This window comes from Bufo gargarizans, chromosome 1, assembly GCF_014858855.1.
Source record: "Bufo gargarizans isolate SCDJY-AF-19 chromosome 1, ASM1485885v1, whole genome shotgun sequence".
Taxonomy (NCBI): domain Eukaryota; kingdom Metazoa; phylum Chordata; class Amphibia; order Anura; family Bufonidae; genus Bufo; species Bufo gargarizans.
The window spans coordinates 287,327,927-287,344,158 of NC_058080.1; the positions used below are offsets into that span (position 1 = coordinate 287,327,927).

Here is a 16,232-nt window from a genome sequence, read left to right on the forward strand (position 1 = left end):
TTCTACAATATATACAGTATATATATATATATATATATATGTATATGTAAATGTCCATATACATATATATATATATATATATATATATAATCGAGAAAACAGGACTGCACTCCAAGTTGTGATGAAAAATCAAAGCAGTTTTATTCACCATGGGTGAATAAAACTGCTTTGATTTTTCATCACAACTTGGAGTGCAGTCCTGTTTTCTCGATTATATTATTGGGGATTGCCGTTGCCCCCTTTTGGATATTGCACCCACTCTTCAGGCTGGTGCTCCCGTTGGACTTTCTTTTTCTATATATATAAAAATCAATTTTAGTTAGGTAGTGTTAGTGAAGATTTTTGCACGCACACAATTTTTTTTTCAAACTTTTTTTCTCTACTTCTTTTCTCTATATTTAAAATGTATTATAAGCCCCTTAACGTGTGAAAACACAACATACACACCCCTCACACTAAATAAAGGTTTAAACATTTCACACGTCACACCCCAATAAAATAAAAATGGCCCCGTCCGTCCCAACGAGTATACTCAGCTAAAGACGCATACACCATGCTTGCCTCCGATACTGACTCTGCCAGTCGAGGAGAAGAGGATGCCACTTTCCTCTACTCCTCTACCCCCTCATCATCATCATCATCCGCTCTAGAAGGCGCAACAGAACAACAGCTGAGGGAGGCCCCCAGAGTGAGGCCATATGGACCCCACCCTCTGTAGATTATCAACCCCAAATTCCAGATTTTGAGGGCAGTTTCGGAATACAGAGACTGTGCAGGCTTCACTGAACTAGATTTTTTCAAAATCTTCTTCTCTGAAGATTTTGTAAATTTAATGGTGGCCGAAACCAATTTATACGCCCAACAATTCATTGATCAGAACCCTACATTGGCATACGTTAGACCCCTAGTTTGGACCCCAGTAAGTGCAGCAGAAATTATGACATTTTGGGGACTTTTGTTGCATATGGGCGCTGTAAAGAAGCCAAACCTTAGACAATATTGAAGTTTTGAATATACCAGACTCCAATTTCCAGTAAGACCATGACCCGGAAGCGATTTGAGTCAATTAGGAAATTCCTACACTACAACGACAATGCACAAAAAGACTCAACATTTGACCGTCTGTTCAAGGTTAGGCCTGTCATTGACCACTTTAACACCAAGTTTGCTGAGATGTAGATGAGTTCCTATCACTTTTCAAAGGGAGGATTAGAGTCTGCCAGTACCTGCCTAGCAAACGGGCAAGGTATGGCATAAAGATATACAAACTTTGTGAGAGTAGCTTCGAGTACACCCACAAGTTCTGCATTTACGAAGGGAAAGATTCCTGGAAAGAACCCCCAGAATGCCCCCCTATCCTAGGAGTTAGTGGGAAAATCACGTGGGACTTACTGCACCCACTGCTGGATAAGGATTACCATCTCTATGTGGATAACTATTATACCAGCATACCCCTATCCATGTCCCTAACTGCCAGAGGCACTGTGGCTTGCGGCACAGTGCGCAAAAATCAGAGAGGGCAACCACTGATAATAGGTGAAAGTAGGGCTCTCCTCTATGAGAACATGCTGGTAGTTAAGTTCAAGGACAAGAGGGACATCCTTGTACTGACCACCATTCACACTAACACCAGCTCCCCTGCTCCTGTACGAGGTACCACAACCACTAACCCCCAAACCAGTTTGTATCCTGGACTACAACAGCCACATTAAAATGTGGCCAAGGAAAGAAAAAGGCGCTCATAGGGTAAATAAGTTAAAAGCCGAGCCTCCAAAGTAACAGGAAAAGTTGTACTGCTCACCTGTTGTTGTTGCATCTATTGTTCGGTGCAACTAAAATGGAGGTGAATAGGAGTGATTACGTCTCACTGGTTGATGCTGCCGATTCCGTCCGCGTTCCCTTTTGGCGGGGGCCAAGCTGCCGTCTGGGTCAATGAATAGGGTATATTTCCACTGGACCGGGGGTCGAGTGGAGGGGTGGATCGTAGGCGCAAAAACGCAACCAGAGTTTTTTTTACAAACCAATAGTTTTTTAAATTGTTATAGTGACAACGCTTTTCGGGGTTCTGCGGACCCCTTTTTCAAGTCTAAAAAACATGTCTTGTAAAAACAAAACACAAATAAAAAAAATAATATATATATGTATATACATATATATGTATATATATCTATAAATATACATACATATATATAAGTCATAAGATGGGCGCCGGTTGGAATAAAGGCAGGATATAAAAATTAAAATTAAATTTAAAATTAAATGACACCATAGCGGGTAATATATAGTAGATGGTAGATGACTTGTTTTTGGTGGCGCGTCTGGTTAGTTAAGGGTTAAACCGTGCAAAAATTCGATTAGTCCCAAGCAGACGCAAGATCAAAGTGCAATATAACTGCAACGTCAACCGTACAAATTTATGTGGTTGTTAGGGTGGGGTGAATTAATCTAGACTGGTAATGCTTAGCATGGTAAGGGAAAAAAGCATGAAATGGGGTGGAGTGGTTAAATTGAGAGCTAAGGGCGAATGGCATAAAGAGGTCAATGTGCAGAGGGATGCGAGCGGAGGGGAAAGACAGGTGCTGGGGGTCTTACCGGTGGATGATACCGCTGGTGGAGAGAGCGCTGCTTCCAGCTCCTGGCACATGTGGCGTCCAGATGCTGTGTGTTTTGGAGCGTGCGCTGGGTCGGCAATAAGGGGCCGGAGTGGGCGGGGACAAGGCCGGTTTGGCAGCAATGGCAGGACCGCCCTGAAGGGGCGGAGCTGGCTACTAGCCCATTGATGGTGGGGTGGGTGTGTAAGTGGGCGAAGCCTGACACTGTGTTGGGACTGCTGATGTGAGGTTCCGCCGCATGGATAGAGGGGAGGGGGGGTGGGCGGTCCTGGGTGATGCGATGGGGGCGGGGGGCGAGAGTGCTGCGTTGTAGAGGATGGGAAGGTGACATGAGCGGGAACTGTGCTATATGGGGGCAATAAGACCGCGGCAGTGCTAATTTTAATTTTAATATCCTGCCTTTATTCCAACCGGCGCCCATCTTATGGCTTATATATATGTATGTATATATATATTTTTTTAATTTGTTTTTTTTTTTTACAATTCATACCTAGTCTTCAATCTCTATTTATTGACTTCTTATTGCATTGAAAGCTTTGCATTTACGTATTTATGTACCCTTTTATTCATGACTCATGACGGTCATGTTATCACTTTTATTACTATCATTACTCGTGACGTTCATGTTATCACTATTATTACTATCATTTTTTATCCATTATTATCTCTTCTACCAGACATTTTTGTAACCTGAGGCACACCAGTGTGTTTCTAATTTGTGTGATTTTGTGTATATGTTTTTTAGACTTGAAAAAGGGGTCCGCAGAACCCCCGAAACGCGTTGTCACTATAACAATAAAAAAAACTATTGGTTTGTAAAAAAAACTCTGGTTGCGTTTTTGCGCCTACGGTCCACCCCTCCACTCGACCCCTGGTCCAGTGGAAATATACCCTATACAACAGCCACATGGGAGGGGTGGACCTTTCAGATCAACTTCTGAAGCCCTACAGTTCCACATGAAAAACGAAAATGTGGTACAAAAAGCTGACCATACACATTGTACAGATGGCAATGTGCAATGCGTACATGCTATTTGAATCTGCAGGCCACACAGGAATTTTCCTTCAGTTACAAAAGGTGGTTATCAAGGCCCTAATTTTTCAAAGCCAGGCCGGGGAGGGTCCCAGTACTTCTGGAAATCATGGTGCCCGTGTACCAGGGCAACATTTTCCAGGTCAAGTCCACCAGACAGCAAGAAAGGGAAGGGACCAAGAAAGATGCAGGGTGTGTTCCAAAGGGGGATAAGGAAAGACACTATTTACTACTGTGAAACCTGCCCTGAAAAACCTGGCTTGTACATGCAGGTGTGTTTTAAAAATGTACCACTCATCCACGGAGTATTAATTTAATTTCACCCATGATGTACCCTCTAGTTTTACCACCTTCTATTTCTGATTTAGTCTGCATAGCTTACAGATCTACTTTCAACAAACCGCTACATATTCATTTGTATTAAACACCTGTTAGGTCAAAAGTGCCCTTTCCACCCCTTAAAATGTTCGTACAGGGGTCTCTTTCCAAAATAGGTTTTACATTTCTGGGGAGCTCAGGAATTTTTTAAATGCCACATGGCGCCTAAAATCCATGTCTGCCCATTCAGGTCAGCAAAATCCATATTTTGCTGTTTGACTCTAGAGCCCTGCTGTGCGCCCATAGATAATTTTTTGAGCACATGTGGGATGTTGCCGTATTCGGGGGGGAAATGGGGAACAAAATGTGTGGTGTATTTTGTCCTGTTACCCTTTGGGAAAGTGAAAAATGTGGGTGTAAAGCAACTTTTTGGTGAAAAAATGTAAAAAAAATTTCACTGCCAAGTGTTTCCTAATTCTAGGAAACACCTTTGAGGTCAAAGTGCTCACTGTACACCTTGAAATATTCCTTGAGTAGTTTCCAAAATAGGGTAACTTTTTGGGGGTTTCCACTGTAAGGCCACCTCAGGGTGTCTTCATATGCGACATAGCTCCCAATTACCACTCCAGCTAAATCCACTCTACAAAAGCCATATGGTGCTCCTTCCACTCTGAAGCCTGCTGCGTGCCCATCATTTTTTGAGCACATATGGGGTTTTACTGTAAACTCCAGATTGAGGGTAAGAGATTTTGAGTTTTGTTTGGCTGTTAACCTTTAATGTGTTGCAGCAAAAATAGATAAAAATTTTAAATCTGCTAAAAAAAAGTGAAATTTTGAAATGTCATTCCCAATTTTCTTTGATTCTCGTGGGGCCCCCAAAGGGTTAACAAAGTTTGTAAAATCAGTTTTGAATATCTTGAGGGGTATAGTTTCTAAAAAAGTGGTGATTTATGGGTGGTTTCTAATATGTAAACCCCACAAAGTGACTTTATAACTGAACTGGTCCTTAAAAAATTGGGTTTTGGAAATTTTCTTAAAAATTTTAAGATTTGCTTCTAAACTTCTAAGCCTTCTAACGTCCCAAAAAAATAAAATGTCATTTTCAAAATGATCCAAACATGAAGTAGACATATTGGACATATTGGGAATGTAAAGTAATAACTATCTTTGGAGGTATTACTATGTATTATAAAAGTAGAGAAATATAAATTTGGAAATGTGCAAATTTTTCTAAATTATTGGTAAATTTGGTATTTTTTTTTATAAATAAAAATGCATTTTTGGACTCAATTTTACCACTGTCATGAAGTACAATGTGTGATGAGAAAACATTCTCAGAATGGCCTGGATAAGTAAAAGCGTTTTAAAGGGAACCTGTCACCGGGATTTGGGGTATAGTGCTGAGGACATGTGTTGCTAGATGGCCGCTAGCACATCCACAATACCCAGTCCCCATAGCTCTGTGTGCTTTTATTGTGCAAATTAACTTGAAATAAGTCCTGTATGTGAGATGAGTCAGGGACAGGACTCATCTCAGGTTAATTTGCATATGTCTCAAATTGTTTTTTTTTACACAATAAAAGCACACAGAGCTTTGGGGACTGGGTATTGCGGATGTGCTAGCGGCCATCTAGCAGCCCATGTCCTCGGCTCTATACACAAAATCCCGGTGACACATGTCAGATTTGCTAAAAATGGCCTGGTCCTTAAGGTGAAAAATAGCAGGGTCCTGAAGGGGTTAAAATATAATCAGGTTGTTGACATTTATGCATGACATGTAAACAAAAAAAATCTCCTACAGTTGTGGTCAAAGGTTTCATCCATGAAAATATCCAAAAACACCAAAGTCAGATCATAAAGATATAGATGGCATACTTAAAAACTTAGAAAGAGGACCTTTCACCGTATTTTATTAATTGAGATAAGTACCTGTACTTGCGGGGTACGCCCCGCTGATGCTGCCACCCTGCCTGTTTTGTTAAAATAGCACTTCTACGCCGCGCTGTGCCCCTCCGGTATTTTCTCCGCTCAGAGCATCACAGGCAGGGAGAAATAACCTCCCTGGCTGTGACGCTCTCCGATGCGATTGGACAGCGCTATAGCCAGGGGAGAAGAAGACACCTAGAGAGAAAGACTGCGTCTCCTCTCCATTGCTCCGATGCTCAGTATTTGCATACTGAACGGGAAAAATACCGGAGGGGCACAGCGCGGCGTAGGAGCACTATTTTAGCAAAGCAGGCAAGGTGGCAGCATCAGCGTGGCATACCCCGCAAGTACAGGTACTTATCTCAATTAATAAAATACGGTGAAAGGTCCTCTTTAAAAAAATGTAAGTATGCCACGTATGATCTAGTTTCATGTTTTTGATGTTTTTATGGATATGTGTAGTACCCCAGATCTGGGGATACTACAAATTGTGCGTTGTTATGTATTATGTATTTTGCTGCTTGCTTCTGGCCATAGTTTCTAGCAAGTAGAGGATGGCAAAGGTTGGCAAGTAGAAATGAGTCATCTCCTGCATAACGGAAATGGGATGGAACCGTTATGCAGCCCATAGACTTCTATTATGATGGAATGAATAACGGAATGCCTCTAAAGGCATTCCATTATGCATTCCATCATAGAATTGCGTTATGGTCCGTAGTAACGGAATCCATAACGCAATTCTGCTTTTACCACCAAATGAAGCGTGAACGAATTTCATAACATGAAATTTGCCCATCTCTATTGGCAAGGAACAGCAGCATTAACCACCCTGTTCCTCCCCTCTTGGTAGGAGTGGGCTGGTCCTGCTTCCTACAAACAGCAATGTGTGGCTTAGAGAGAGAAAGGCGCTCTTAGGGTGAATAAGTAAGAGGATGATCCTTGAGAGGATGAGATGAGAGCATGTAATATGCTCACCTGTTTATGTTGTGCTGTCCTGGGCACAATGCCAGTGAGCGTGAAAAGGAAAGTCACTGGTCGGTGCAGCCGGAACTAACAGGAACCCTTTGGGCAGGAGCCAAACTGCCGCTGGGGTCAGGTCTGATACTGAGGGGTGGCTTGACAGGATCTGTCGAGCTGGTTGGAGGTTTTCAGAGGCGCAATACACGACCAGATGAGGATGTCCAGTAAAATGTGTTTTTATTTTTTATTATTATTTTTTAGTTCGAGACAACGCGTTTCGGCAGGGGTGTGTAGGGTAGGGTTTCAGATATTAAGGATAATAATAGTCATAATAAAAATAATAATGATAGCCAAATTTATAGGCTGTAGTCCATACTGGAAGTTGATAAATATGATTAGTCGTTCTAATAAAAAATTATAGTGACATTGTGACAATAAAAACAACCATAAATACAGGGGGTCCTTTATACCTATTATATTGACACATTATTTTGGTAAATTGAATCAATATAACAGAAAAAAAAGTGTTTTTGTTTGTTCTTTGTACCTATATATATGCCCGCTATATTTCATTTTAGAGCGTAAAATAATAATAAAAAATTAAATCTAATGTTACTGGACATCCTCATCTGGTTGTGTATTGCGCCTCTGACTACCTCCAACCAGCTCGACAAGCCACCCCTCAATATACAAACAGCAAGGGACGCTTGTATTGCAAAACGTTTTTTCTTTATCCAATAGTATATGAGACAGTATAGTTATACCAGTCCATTAGATGTTGCATAACATTTTTTAGTCCTTTCATAGCAACAGCAGGACATACACAGCAGCTTGGTTCACCACAGAGATGGACAAGGCATGGTGCACATCATCTGCAGCGTTTCAGGGGCAAGCCTGAATGCAAAGGACTGTTAACCCCTTATATAGGGCTATACGCATGATCACATACATGATACAATTAACATATAAAACATATGTAGGCAGTATATATCAAACATTAGTTCCCACTAAAATCTATTACCATTTTATTCCAACATTTTTGAATATTTTAAAATAATCCTGCCTAACCCTAACCAGCTTTGGTGTGACAAAAAGTCACATACCACCAACGATCCTTGATAAACGAGCCAAAACTGCAAACCTCTTTAAGGTCGCCCAGATGTTTGCTTTTCACTGTGACAATCCAAAAAGTCTCTCTCTGTAATAACCTGACATGTATCCGGTGGCTGTCGCAGCCATCAACCTCTTCTAATACGCACCATCGTATATCATGGACACCACGTCCTCTCTCTCCAAAATGCTTCGCCATAGTTGTCTCTCCATATTTAGCTCTATTACTTTCTGTTCTGTAGTACACTTTCCTTTAGTGGTCAATGGGGCACATTTATTAAGACCAGCGTTTTAGACTGGCGGTGGATCCAGTATCACCTAAGTGCTGAATTGCAGCCATACAACTTGCCTCCAGATTCCTTGCTGGTGCTAGAGAAGAATTGCACTAAAAGTCTGCCTCTACTGTATGTATTTCAAGTTCTACTTTGTTACTTACTCTGTTACCACTCCTATCCTCTACACCGGCTCTTCAGGGGGTCGCTGCATATGTCCAAGGCAATCAGCTTGGCCTGTGGTTTTCTTTATTAACCAATGAAGGTTATAATCTGATTGGTTGCTGACTGGGAACACTTTCACTTTGCCTGTAGTAGCTTTTATAAGGTTTTTAGTTTTAGATTTTTGTTATTTATTAAGTGTTGTGAATTTTTCAGTTGAATACAATGCCATTTTTCCAATACTTTTGTATTGCAGGTTGCAATGTCAGCCAACATTCCGCAAGGATCTCCATATATGTCTACACCGTCACACATAAATGGGGCTCTAAGCTTGGAGCCAATGGAGCATATTCAGAGACCGGATTTGAGCAAGTTAAAAGACAGAATAATCTCCATAGCCCCAAAGCAGATAGTACTAAATCAAGAAGCCTTATTATTTAGCCATGACACAAAGGCACGAGCTAAAACGAGAAAAAGACAACAGACTGTTAAACTGGAACCCCTGGTAAGACTTAAAGGGAATGTAGAAAATGGCCAATTGTTTATATGAAACATATTTTCTTAAAGATATTTTAAGAATTTTTGGTGAAGTTATTTCCCATGTCTGTATTTATATAAAAAAATATAATTTTAAACCATGAATTTTTCACACTGGTTACCTGAGCTGTGTATCTCTGCAGCTCTTCCAGAGTGACCCTGGGCCTCTTGGCTGCTTCTCTAATTAGTGCTCTCCTTGCCTGGGCTATCAGTTTAGGTGGACGGCCATGTAGGTTTGCAGTTGTGCCATACTTCTTCCATTTACGGATTATGGATTGAACAGTGCTCCTTGAGATGTTCAGAGCTTGGGATATCTTTTTATAACCTAAAAGCCCTTGTTCACATTTCCATTTTTCACTGATGTGTGCTGTCCGCATTTTCCACAGACAGCATGTACCCATTTATTTTAATGTGTCCGTGGGTCAGTAAAAAAAAATCACGGAGGTAAGCACTACTTTGGTCCATGATACAGACCAAACATGCCCATTGAAGTCTCTGGGTCAGTGAAAATCTCGGACACAACACGGTTGGCATCTGTGTTGCATCTGTTTTTCACTGACCACTGATAGGAAATTACTTTTTAGATGAGCAGCATCTGTGAAATAATGATGAAAGAGGATAAAAAACGGAACACAGATGCTACGCAGATATCTTTACAGATGTCACACGGACTGATTTTTTCACATGGAAATGTGAATGAGGCCTAACCCTGCTTTACACTTCTCCACAACTTTATCCCTGACCTGTCTTGTGTGTTCCTTGGTTTTCATGATGCTGTTTGATCACTAATGTTCTCTAACAAACCTCTGAGACCTTCACAGAACAGCTGTAGTTACACTGAGAATAAATGACAGGTGGACTCTATTTACTAATTAGGTGACTTCTGAATGCATTTGGTCACACTGGATTTTATTTAGGGGTATCAGAGTACAGAGGCTGAATACAAATGCACAACACACTTTCTAGATTTTTATTTATTGAATTTTTTTTCAAGGTACTGTATAACACAGGATCCACCATTCACAGTTGAGAATGGTCACATCTTATCTACTCCCTCTCCCTGTTGCATGTCTGTTAATACTTTATTTTCTTCACATATGTTAAAGCCTGTATTGAAAACATATCAGGAACAAAATCAACCTGAATATATATACCAAAAGAACAAAGAAGATCTGATAAGTCGAGGTGTACTTGTACGCCCACCTTCTGCAGAGAAGAAACTCCGAGCTGTATCATCCACTGTAAGACTTCCTGACCTTCCCGATGATTTAAAAGAAAAGCAGGTGAGAAGCCACACGTGCTTTTGATCCATACTGTAGAACTCTAAATGTCCAGATCATATAATATATCCAAGCTGATTTCCAGAGTCTAGCAAACCAAAGTAGGAATATATTCACATGTGGCAGACACGCTGTAGATTTTCCGTCATAGAACTGCAGTGCGTATTACTGTACCAGCAAAGCAGAAATCCATGCAGTGCAGATTTTGAACCTTTATCTTATTACATCTTTATCATTAATATATATACTTTTATCCTTTAGTTACAGATGGACTTTAGTAGGACCATATCTCCTACTCCACCAAAGCAGCCAAGGACAACTCTTTCAAGACCTAGCTCTTCTAAACGAGTCCCCTCCCCTCCATCTAGTGTGTTTGAGAGTGCAGAAGACATCATAAAGGCAGACATTAAAGACCCTCTGCAGATCATCGACATACTACTGGGAAATAAGAAGCTGGGCTTTCTTTATATGACTCCTGCTGTCCCCAAGTCTTCAGTTGAATATGATCCATATAACCTGAGGTAGATGCAAGAAACATTTTAAAATGGACATGTAACTGCTTCTCACATGTCTTTTTAGTGAATATTTGTATTCCCCATGAAATAATTTTAGAGCATTATTTCTTACAAATCACCACTATGCGATTCCTCTGTTCTTTCTTCAGAAATATATGAATACATTGACTAGCTGTTACCAGATTGGGGTCCCTAAACAGGTTAACACTGTCGATTCAGTACTAGACTGCCTAAGGACACACACCCTTTGACAAAGGGAATGGCAATGACCAGTTGTCCATTTATTAATATATTTCAATAGTTCTGAGAAAAGTTGCTCCAGTTTTAATATTTCATAGAGAATACAGGTATTCACTAAAACAGACATGTCAGTAGAGCAGATAGGTCCTTGTTAAAAATGCACTGAGTGGGGGGAACTTATCGAAGACTGCTGTTTATTCCCTGAGCCGCTGTAGGATGCTCTTAATTTTTGATGAGGTGTGGCCCTTCTGGCAGTTTGTGCGCCTAGATTGAAATATACTCCACCAACTAACTGGAGTACTTTTCAGTTGTCATTTACGCCTGGAAATGTGCCAGGCCAATGGCCCCACCTACACCACACCTCTACCCCATCACTACCTAGTGGTGAGGCCGGCTTAGAAACACTGCACGTGCCTAAATGTAGGTGTAACTGCATTCAAAAAGTCACAAACTGGATACCTAATTTTTGATGCCTTTGATGCAAACTTATTTTTTTTGCTACAATATCCAGTTATTTATATATAATAAGTAATAATGTTTTTCCTTAATCTTGTCTATATTTTTGTCTCCTTTATGAAGAATTGTCAGCCATGAAAACATCAACAAACACGACTACTACACCATAAGTGACAGAGGAGTAACCCATATATGTAATGGAGATGTATTATTCTCAGAGCTGGAGCGCTGGAAGCAGGAATACCTTTACCATAAAGCACTCAAGAAGATTCCTACCTTTGCTCTCTTCAGAAAGTGGAAAGCATTCACTGTATGGAGAAAAAATGTGCGAGCCAAGAAAATCTGTGAATGTCGCAAGGCCCTGCAGGAGAACCTGTTCATTGTGAATTCAGTATGTATCAAACTGAGTCTAATATATATGTGTTGTAGATATGTATTCTCTCTTTATCTGTTTTATACCTATGGATAGAGAAGTAAGACTAATTGTTGTTGGTTTATCTCCATACAGTATCTGCGCCCTGCTCTCCTAAATGTACAAGAAATGTGTTACCGAATCAGTGACATGGGTCTGTGTCGCATTGAGAAGGGGTACACATATACCTTAAAAGAGTTTACACACATTCAATTTAAACAGCTAGAGGAGGTATGTCCTGCTTTATAGTGTATTTGTACTCAATTTTATGCTTTATTTTCAGTAATGTATTATATATACAGTATATACACATACATTTCAGCACCTTAGCTGATGTCATTTTGTTCTTCTTAGGTTGCCAGCCATCTATCTGAGTTCCGTGACCTGGCTAAAGAAGTTGTCAGAAGTGCTAGTAGAACCGCTTTATTGGAGGCCGGGTTTACACCAGATGACTACATGAATGATTCAGAGAATCCAGGTGACACAACATTTCTTATGTAAACTGCTTTATTGAATTCTTGAATGGGAGATATAGAAAACAAGAATGCTCATTCTTCGGTGAGCTCACTCAACTGTTTCAATATCTATAATGGAGACTATCACGTATCTCCAATTGCCTGTGGAGGAGAGTGATGGCTCCAGTATGGCCACCTCTATACTATCTTTTTGTGGTTTACTCAAAATTGTCCACCAAGTAAACAATCCAACAAAGTCAATGCCATTAAAAAGGATTTATCTGGTTTAGGAAATCCATTTTCAAATATCCTATTAGGGTATTCTGAGTTAGGCCCCATTCACACAACCATATCCGTGTTGTAAATCAGACCCCAAACTCTTGTTGACAGGTTTCCACGAAAATTTCAGGTGAGTGCTGGGGGTCCCACCATGCGGATACCCCATGATCGGATAATTTTTGAGGACTCTGAACAAACAGAGATTGTCCAAAGCAGACCATTCCTATTATTACAAACATTCCTGAACAGAGGCAAAACTACTCAAAAGAGACTACAAATCCTATTATAATACAGCAGGCTTGCTTCTCACAGGCCAGAGAAAAACTGTAGGAACTATAAAACTGTATCTACAACTGTCTATTTCTCACAGTGTATGGCAATACTTTTGGTTTCATGGCTTTTTAGTTTCCTTAGTTTGTTCTGTAATTTAGAAACCTGAAGACAATAAACCAATAGAATGCTCGGAATGGGGGCCTCTGCTCTTTTTGTATACAGTTGCAAGAAAAAGTATGTGAACCCTTTGGAATGATATGGATTTCTGAACAAATGGGTCATAAAATGTGATCTGATCTTCATCTAAGTCACAATAGACAATCACAGTCTGCTTAAACTAATAACACACAAAGAATTAAATGTTACCATGTTTTTATTGAACACACCATGTAAACATTCACAGTGCAGGTGGAAAAAGTATGTGAACCCTTGGATTTAATAACTGGTTGAACCTCCTGTGGCAGCAATAACTTCAACCAAACGTTTCCTGTAGTTGCAGATCAGACGTGCACAACAGTCAGGAGTAATTCTTGACCATTCCTCTTTACAGAACTGCTTCAGTTCAGCAATATTCTTGGGATGTCTGGTGTAAATCGCTTTCTTGAGGTCATGCCACAGCATCTCGATCGGGTTGAGGTCAGGACTCTGACTGGGCCACTCCAGAAGTCATATTTTCTTCTGTTTAAGCCATTCTGTTGTTGATTTACTTCTATGCTTTGGGTCGTTGTCCTGTTGCAACACCCATCTTCTGTTGAGCTTCAGCTGGTGGACAGATGGCCTTAAGTTCTCCTGCAAAATGTCTTGATGAACTTGGGAATTCATTTTTCCTTCGATGATAGCAATCCGTCCAGGCCCTGACACAGCAAAGCAGCCCCAAACCATGATGCCCCCACCACCATACTTCACAGTTGGGATGAGGTTTTGATGTTGGTGTGCTGTGCCTCTTTTTCTCCACACATAGTGTTGTGTGTTTCTTCCAAACAACTCAACTTTGGTTTCATATGTCCACAGAATATTTTGCCAGTACTGCTGTAGAACAACCAGATGCTCTTGTGCAAACTGTAAACGTGCAGCAATGTTTTTTTTTTGGACAGCAGTCGCTTCCTCTGTGGTATCCTCCCATGAAATCCATTCTTGTTAAGTGTTTTTTAACGTATTGTACATTCGCTAACAGGGATGTTAGCATATGCCAGAGTCTTTTGTAAGTCTTTAGCTGACACTCTAGGATTCTTCTTCACCTCATTGAGCAGTCTGCGCTGTGCTCTTGCAGTCATCTTTACAGGACGGCCACTCCTAGGGAGAGTAGCAGCAGTTCTGAACTTTCTCCATTTATAGACAATTTGTCTTACTGTGGACTGATGGACAGCAAGGATTTGGAGATACTTTTATAACCCTTTCTAGCTTTATACAAGTCAACAATTCTTAATCGTAGGTCTTCTGAGAGCTCTTTTGTGCAAGGCATCGTTCACATCAGGCAATGCTTCTTGGGAAAAGCAAACCCAGAACTGGTGTGTGTTTTTTATAGGGCAGGGCAGCTGTAACCAACACCTCCAATCTCATCTCATTGATTGGAATCCAGTTGGCTGACACCTAACTCAAATTAACTCTTGGGGATGTCATTAGTCTTGGGGTTCACATACTTTTTCCACCTGCACTGTGAAAATTTACATGGTGTGTTTAATAAAAACATGATAACATTCAATTATTTGTGTGTTATTAGTTTAAGCAGACTGTGATTGTCTATTGTTGTGACTTAGATAAAGATCAGATCACATTTTATGACCAATTTGTTCAGAAATCCATATCATTCCAAAGGGTTCACATACTTTTTCTTGCAACTGTATGTTGATGTTGTTGACACTAAACTGTGTAAAGTAATTAACACTGAAGAGGACAGTATACTGCTACAGATGGATCTGGAAAGATTGGAGGCTTGGGATGAAAAGTGGCTGATGAGGTTTAACACTGACAAATGTAAGGTTATGCACATGGGAAGGAATAATGCAAGTCACCCGTACATACTAAAATGTTAAAACACTGGGTAACACTGACATAGGACTTTTAGTGGACAGCAAACTAAACTGTAGAAACTAGGACTGTGAAAAGGGGACATCCTCTACATCTAGAGGAAAAAAGGCTTCTATACAAACATAGAAAAGGATTCCTTACGGTAAGAGCGGTGAGACTATGGAACTCTCTGCCTGAGGAGGTGGTGATGGTGAATTCACTAATAGTTCACGAGAGAGCTGGTTGTGTTTCTGGAGTGTAATAATATTACATGTTATAGTTACTACAGATGGGTTGTTGATCCAGGTAATTATTCCGATTGCCTGATTGGAGTTGGGAAGGAATTTTCCCCCTAAAATCAGATAAATTGGCTTCTACCTCACAGGGATTTTTTTGTCTTCCTCTGGATCAGGATAACAAACTGAACTTGATGGATGGATGGGTGTCTTTTTTCAGCCTTACAAAGTATGCTACTATAATTAACTGTTTTTCTTAAGGCCTGATACCTACACTACCAGGACCAGCAGCTACTGATATGATGACACTCTCTCATTTTGATGGAGACATTTTTGGAGAATCTTCTGATAAAATGACTTACACGGAGCAAGCCAATAAGAGGGCACATTGCAGACGGCTGACATGGTAAGTGCATCTTCTGTATTTTAAAACAAAACGTTGGATATGTCTTAGTGATATGTCAAAGGTTTTGATCAGTGGGAACCTCAGTGCTGAGGTGCCTCACGATCGCTAAAACGAGGAGAAAGAAGCACTCACACAGAATGCTCTTTCCGCATTGCTGGAGACGGCTCAGTAGAAAATTTATGAGCCAGTCCGTTTTAAAGGGTTTCTGTAACCAGAAATACCTAAATTAATCTGGCTGACATTAGCGATGTGCTAATGTCATCTGAACCTAACTAGCCTATTCCTAGTTTCATCCATGCCCCCGTTCAGTATTCAGCGCAGTAAGGAAGTCGGCAGCCAGTGAGCGTCCTTCCTTCACTATGCCTGCGCTGAATACTAAACAGCACGGCGCAGGCGTGAGGCACTCAGGGCCAGCAGGAGGATGTGACCGCTGCCTGGCCCTGTCAATCAATACTTGGAGGGAGGTGACAGAGGCGGGAGAACGGAGCCTCTAGGAGCAGGAGCAACACCTTTCATATTATAAAAGTTACATTTATGAAGTAACGGGGGCATGGATAGTAATAGGCTAGTTAGGTTCAGATGGTATTAGCACATCTCTAATGTCAGCCAATTTAATTTAGGCATTTCTGGTGACAAACCCTTTAAGCAGCAATGAGAGAAAGTGCTCTGTGTGAGCTCTTTCTCCACATTTTAGCAATTGGCAGGGCTTCAGTACTCAGACCCCCACCGATTAAAACCTTTGA

At 40.7% G+C, this 16,232-nt stretch overlaps 1 protein-coding gene across 1 annotated transcript in view; it reads left to right on the plus strand.

Annotated features, from left to right (window-relative positions):
• The window catches only part of DNAH6 (dynein axonemal heavy chain 6), a 363,279-nt gene that overhangs the window by 9,841 nt on the left and 337,206 nt on the right, over positions 1-16,232 (plus strand). The window contains exons 2-8 of the mRNA XM_044304479.1: positions 8,650-8,898; positions 10,037-10,213; positions 10,472-10,731; positions 11,545-11,812; positions 11,930-12,064; positions 12,188-12,311; positions 15,345-15,489. Of these exons, the coding sequence (XP_044160414.1) occupies positions 8,656-8,898; positions 10,037-10,213; positions 10,472-10,731; positions 11,545-11,812; positions 11,930-12,064; positions 12,188-12,311; positions 15,345-15,489 (1,352 nt within the window). The 5' untranslated portion in view covers positions 8,650-8,655. The remainder of the gene's footprint in view (positions 1-8,649; positions 8,899-10,036; positions 10,214-10,471; positions 10,732-11,544; positions 11,813-11,929; positions 12,065-12,187; positions 12,312-15,344; positions 15,490-16,232) is intronic.